The sequence below is a fragment of the Phyllostomus hastatus genome, unplaced genomic scaffold (assembly GCF_019186645.2).
Source record: "Phyllostomus hastatus isolate PE091 unplaced genomic scaffold, TTU_PhHast_1.1 phas_scaffold_501, whole genome shotgun sequence".
Lineage (NCBI taxonomy): Eukaryota > Metazoa > Chordata > Mammalia > Chiroptera > Phyllostomidae > Phyllostomus > Phyllostomus hastatus.
In genome coordinates this window covers 23,596,059-23,602,058 of record NW_025334033.1, presented here as the reverse complement: position 1 = coordinate 23,602,058, position 6,000 = coordinate 23,596,059, and the positions used below count along the sequence as shown (strand labels likewise).

At 39.3% G+C, this 6,000-nt stretch overlaps 1 protein-coding gene across 6 annotated transcripts in view; it reads left to right on the top strand.

Annotated features, from left to right (window-relative positions):
* The first annotated feature begins 990 nt into the window (after positions 1 to 990).
* The window catches only part of SLTM (SAFB like transcription modulator), a 47,396-nt gene continuing 42,386 nt past the window's right edge, over positions 991 to 6,000 (top strand). For 3 of the 6 annotated variants that reach the window (XM_045822696.1, XM_045822694.1, XM_045822698.1), the window contains exons 1-2: positions 992 to 1,285; positions 2,246 to 2,333. In XM_045822696.1, the coding sequence (XP_045678652.1) occupies positions 1,124 to 1,285; positions 2,246 to 2,333 (250 nt within the window). In that variant the 5' untranslated portion in view covers positions 992 to 1,123. Of the gene's footprint in view, positions 1,286 to 1,311; positions 1,655 to 2,245; positions 2,334 to 6,000 lie in introns of those variants that run through there. The other 3 variants (XM_045822695.1, XM_045822693.1, XM_045822697.1) reach the window with 2 other exon arrangements.

The following is a 6,000-nucleotide window of genomic DNA, read 5'->3' as shown; positions in this document are numbered from 1 at the left end:
AATTAGTCAATCAAAAAAAAAGCACTGTAAAGTGAGACAGACCTCATCAATTTAAATTTTAAAACCAAGAAAATGCCAGTATAGTTAATTATGTGTCATACTCAGTTTATGGAATTTATAGTCTTATTTCATAAATGCTTATGCTTTGGTGATTAAATAATACTGGCTAAAGTTACAAATAGGTACTCACTTTTGCACAGGCCAGTCGCCCATAAGAAGATTGTGGTTCCCGGGGTCCCGAAGTTTGGGGGGAGGGCAAAGCAGTGTACACGGTATATAAGAATGGTAATGATGTACTTATGAAACTCCTCATTCAGCAATCATTTCATGTTGAGCCATCACGTCCACCAGAGTGGATGGCCAGTTGAGGCCAGTGCACTGGAAAGTTGTCCTGTTCTTCAGTGAGCAGGGTAGCCCTAGGATAAACTATGCCTCCTTTGGGTGGAGGCATGGTTTCCCCTGAGATAGGTAGTGGGGCACGTCCCACAGGCCAGCCCTATTAATATTTTTACAACGTTTATAGCCCTTTACACTTTTTGTATTATTGTAACAGTCCTAGGATTTCTTTCCGGCCTTCTCTATGGAACTCGGCAAACCTAGTTCATTAATGCACACCAGCCACATTTTTTAGATTATGCAGAAGAACTGATAAAGTATTTCCCTGGAAGAGGTTCCTCAGTCTGTGTTGAGTAACCCGCGAACAGTCTATGCCGTGTGTCATGCAAACACACTGCTGTTGCACAAGATTGGAGACGCTGCCAGAAAATGGCTAAAGCAGCTGAGAGGGAACGGCAACGAAGCGGACGGACGTTGGTGTGGTTGGACGAGCCAGCTTGACCTTCCAACACGCGGAAGAGGACTCACCGCCCAGGTGGCCGCCCTCTAGGCGGAGGGAGCCCAGCCCCTGCCCTGGGACCCCTGCCAGTGCGCACGCGCGCCTGTCATCCGGGTGCCGGTCAGGGTTGCAGGTTGCGCTGGGGTGGTGGAAAGGGGGCGGAGCCAGCGGCTCATTGTGCACAGCGCTGAGAGGCTCGGGCTGTCGCCCAGGCTTAGGTCGAAGCTGGCGCTGCTGCCGCCGCCCTGCAGCTCACTTGCTGCCTCGGCAGCGCGCTGCTCTTCTAAAATGGCTGCCGCTACTGGTGCTGTGGCAGCCTCGCCTGCCTCGGGTCAGGCTGAATGTAAAAAGATCACCGATCTGCGGGTTATCGATCTTAAGTCCGAGCTGAAGCGGCGGAACTTAGACATCACTGGAGTCAAGACTGTACTCATCTCCCGACTCAAGCAGGTGAGGCCGGTGAGGTCTGGGAAGGAGAGCTTAGGCCGCGCCTTGGAGCCCCACCTTGCGCCGCAGCCCCAGCAGTTCGCAGCCGCCTGGGCACACGGGACAGTCGGTGAGAAGCCTCCGGGCGGGGCCCCCGCGCTTGCGGGGTGGACGAGGACCCTCCTGCAGCGCCCCCGCCCTCGTGGGCCGGGCAGGGCCTGCGACTCGCCCGCGAGCCGCCCGGGATCGACCGGTGCAGCCGAACGCTTCCCTACCTCCTCTGGGACGTCCCCACCAGGCTGCGAGGGCTGTGGCCGGCTGGCGCGGCCTCCCAAGGGCGATTGGGCGATCGTGTAGACCCGGGAGGCGCTCGGTCCCAAGCCTTTAGAGATGGTGAGCGCGTGCATTTCTTGTCCTCGGAGGGGGCTAGTTACTTTGGTGACTTCTGCTAAGTTACCGTTTAATTGTGCCCAACCGTTTCCTCCCCATCTTGGGGAGGGATTGGTAGTGGAAGTTGATGGGTGGGTAAGAGAAAGGGTTTGTTTTCCGCTGGAATTTCAGTGTTTGCATCAGCTCAATAATCTGCTTTTTCATCCCTGATTATCTTTCTGTTTATTTGAGCGTTGGAATTGTAGTAGAGGAGAAATAAGTTTGCATTATGGAAATCAGGAAATCTCCCTTTAGTTATTTATTATCTTAGCAAGCAACTTTTTGCAATTGAGAATATTTAGACTTTTGTTCAGTATAATTGAACTATCACACCTCGGTAGAATTTAAAACTCCATGTGATTTCGATAGCTAGTATTTCCTCCTGAAAGTTTCTCTTACTCGTGTAGTTTAATTGCTGCTTTTGAAGTCGGTTTATGAAATGACTGGCAATTGTAATGTCTTGAGGCTTGAGGTTTGCTGATTTTTTTTCATTTCGTTTTTATAAAATAAGTTTAGCTAGATTGTGTAGCATATTAACTTCTCTTTCTAATGTAGGCTATTGAAGAGGAAGGAGGCGATCCAGATAATATTGAATTAACTGTTTCAACTGATACTCCAAACAAGAAACCAACCAAAGGCAAAGGTTGTTACGAGTTATAAACATATTTTAAAATATATTTTGGTTATATAACTTGCCTCTGCTCTTGTGCTACTTGCCCTGTTTATATAGTGCTACTCTTTGCTATTTCCCTCTGGCACTCTGCCTTCATGGGTCAAGGAAGAAAAGTTCCTGTTGCCAGGCTCTGGGTGACTTGTAGCCCTTAAGATTGGCTGAAGCTGACCTGAAACTGAGACCAGTTCTTTTTCGCTTCCGAAAAAATTATGTCAAGTTTCATTAATGTTTCTTCGTTCATACTGTGAAGACCTAAAGAATAAAATACAGAATTAATACATATCTACCTTGCCCCACAATTGGCAGAGTATTGAAGGAATTCCTACCAAATCTTTCACTTTGGCTCTTTGCTGTTTTCTCTAGTATATTAAAATTCTATAACCTTTATGTTTAGTATTTTGTTTGAGTTGGTGAACTTAATTTGCATTTTTGCTATTACATTATACATTCTAATTTTCAGTGAAATTTTAAAAGATCTCACCAATCACACTAACAAAGTAAGGAAAATCCACGATTAGTTAGCTTTAAAAAAACTTTTAAGTTATAGGGATATCTTAAAGATTTTTATTTTATAATTTTTCAGCTAGGCCAGAATATATTTAAAATATGGTGATTTAGTGAATAGGTAAAAGTGGTTTTAAATAAACATTTTGGGACTTAGATATTTTTAGAAGGTTCTGGTAAGTGAAATCTTTTACTTGAATACATAATTACAACTTTTTTCAGCTGTTCCATAAGGACAGTGGCAGAGAGTAACTATGATGTGGGTGCCTGCATCCTAGATCCTGGTACCTAACTTTACTGCTTTAAGTGATTCAGTTGCTACTCTGTCTGCCATAGACCTGATTGTAACTAGAGTAAAATGACTAAATGGGTTTACGTTGAAAAGAAGGGAATATTAAAATTAGATTTTAAGCAATCTGTGTAGATACTAGGTCTAGGCAGATCTTGATGCCATCTCACTATTTGGGTCTTCATAGGTCTCTAAGAGTCCCGTATTTGTGCCAAAGGAAATTGAAAAGGGCTAAGAAGCGTTTTCTGGGTGGCATGGTGGGAATGGCAGAGGTGGAAATGGAGCTTAGAGAAGTAACAAATTACCCTGAAGATCTTGGCTTTAAATGTAACACCGACTCCATATGTAACACTTTGAGGGATACACATTTCCCTGTGTTTAGAGAAGCTTGTTCTGAGGAACCTCTGCTGGCAAGCCAGAGGCTATTTCAAAATGAAGGGTAAACAATTCAGAAATAAGTGCATCAGGAATTAAGTATGTTTCTTATAGTAATTTCTTAGAGTGATTTTGACTCATCACTTATGTAGCACATTGTAATAGTTTGGCAGATACTATGTATTAATCACAGTCTCAAATTATTTGAGCTGATTTTTGATGTTAATATCTAAAATAAACATCCTTTGATATATTCATTGTCACCTACTTTTAATTTCTCTGCATAGCCCATTTCAGTACCTTACCCTTAGAATAAATTTAGCTTATAAATAAAACTAATAAAACTAATACAATAAATCTTATAAAATTTTAAGTTTTTCAGTATAGCTATAAAATCAGTATGTTAATTTTTTCTTTCATAGAAATTATAAGGATACTTGAATTTTAATTTTTCCATAACTCTGATGTTAAGGTGTTTTGTGGCCTTCAGTTAATAGTTGTAACAGTCATTTGTCTCTAGCAGGCTACTACTGTACTCAGATTCTGTACTCAGATTTCTGAGATTCATTCTGGGACACGTATAGTCTTTGTCTCCTTGAATTCATTTATCATTGTTCTGAAAATTGTACGAGTTGCAAAGAACATAATGTAAATCCCAAACTATAAACTTAGTTTGAGTTAATTTACAATTAAGATGTTTGTAAGTAAAATTATTTTCAACTTTAAGAACTTTAAAAACAATTTTTAGAAATCAAATTTGAATAGGAAAACTTCTTAAAATATCAATGTTAATGGATTTTGAAAACCAAGGACTCAAGAAATTAAATATTAATGTGATGTCAGGTTTTCAGTCTAGTTGCCAAATTACTACATTAAGTACTGGTACTTTTTGCCAAATCTTATTTCACTTAGCAGTACCTACCTTGAACATAATGTCATCTTGGTCATAGCACTTTTCCTTCAATAGGTCTGTTCTCTTTTTTGTAAAGTTGGGACATTTTACTAATTTATCTGTAAAGTTCTTTTATAGTTCTGAAATTTAATAATTATGTATAGGTAAGAGCCAGAGGAAAAGTGCTTTCTGTTCAGCTAAACTAGGTATATAAGGAAAGAACAGGAAAACTTAAACCCTCAACTAGTATAGGATAGATTATTAGAAAAGGAAAAGAGCAAAGGAAGGGATTAATGACCTGGAGTCAGTCAGGCAGACATCAGCAAGACACATGTAGTAGCTTGTCAGGAAAAGAAATCTTTTGATAGAAGTTAAATGATGTTAAGAAAACAAGAGAGAAGCTTCATGAGTTTGGAAAAATTACTTAGGTGAAATATAAAGCACATTTTCTTATAAATGCTGCTTCACTATTTCTTTTAAAAATTTGTGTTAAAATGATTATGTTTGGACAGATAAAGGAAAAGGAATTTTCATTCTTAGTATGCTGTAGACTGTTAAAAAATGCAGTTTTATAAGCAACAAACTTATAAAGTTGATAATGCTGTGGGTTATAATACTTATGATCAACATTTATAAAACCTGTTTGCATACATTTAATTTGGTGAAACAGTTTGTACCTCAGTTTGTGTCCTGCCCCTCTGCCCTTTTTTAATAAAAGTTTATTTGAGCCAGACTGACAACATATGCCAGGCAGTGAGATCTCAAATACTCTGGGGTCCTCTTCTGAGTCCTATATTCTCTTTGCTGTGAGCTTTTAATAAGTAACCCAGAAGAAAGCTTCACCAGTGAGATTTATTATCATATTATTTGGGTGTGTGTTAAGAAAGCAGTTAAACAGGTAGAGCTAACTCATTAGCTTGTTTTAGAGATTATAGATTTAAAGTTTCTTTTGGCTCACCTGACAGTGTCATATTATATTCTTTTGGATTTTCAGACTTGAGAGTCACTTCTAAACTTTAGCTGAAGTTATTTTGTGTGGTTAATCAGTACCATATTCAGAATTGTATGGGGTCCAGCAGAAGTAAGTCTTGCCTGAGTGGGGTTGGTAGGATATGTGGATGCGTTGCCCTAGATGGACAATAATTTGAACATTTCACCTAAAATGTCATATGGTGTGCTTGAGTGTGTTATTTATTACAGAATAATGTGCTTATGATCCTGTAATAAAGGATTTTGTAATAAAAAAGGAGCATTATATGTGACAGACCCTGTATGTAATTCAGTACTAACTAATGTTGACACTCACTTGTAATAATACATGCAGGCTTAAAAAAAGATTAAAATTGCTATATAAAATCTGGTTTTTCCTCTATAGAAAAAGTATAATTTAGGGTAATAGGTTTATCTAAACATCTGTCTAATTTTGTGTGAACAGTACCACAGGCAATATAATTAATTACATGTGTACTGGGTAAAGCTTTCTAAAATTTATGTCAAATAATAATATAATCAACCACATAAGATGCATTTAATATAACACATTATCATAGTATACTGTAACTCTTGCCCTTTTTTGT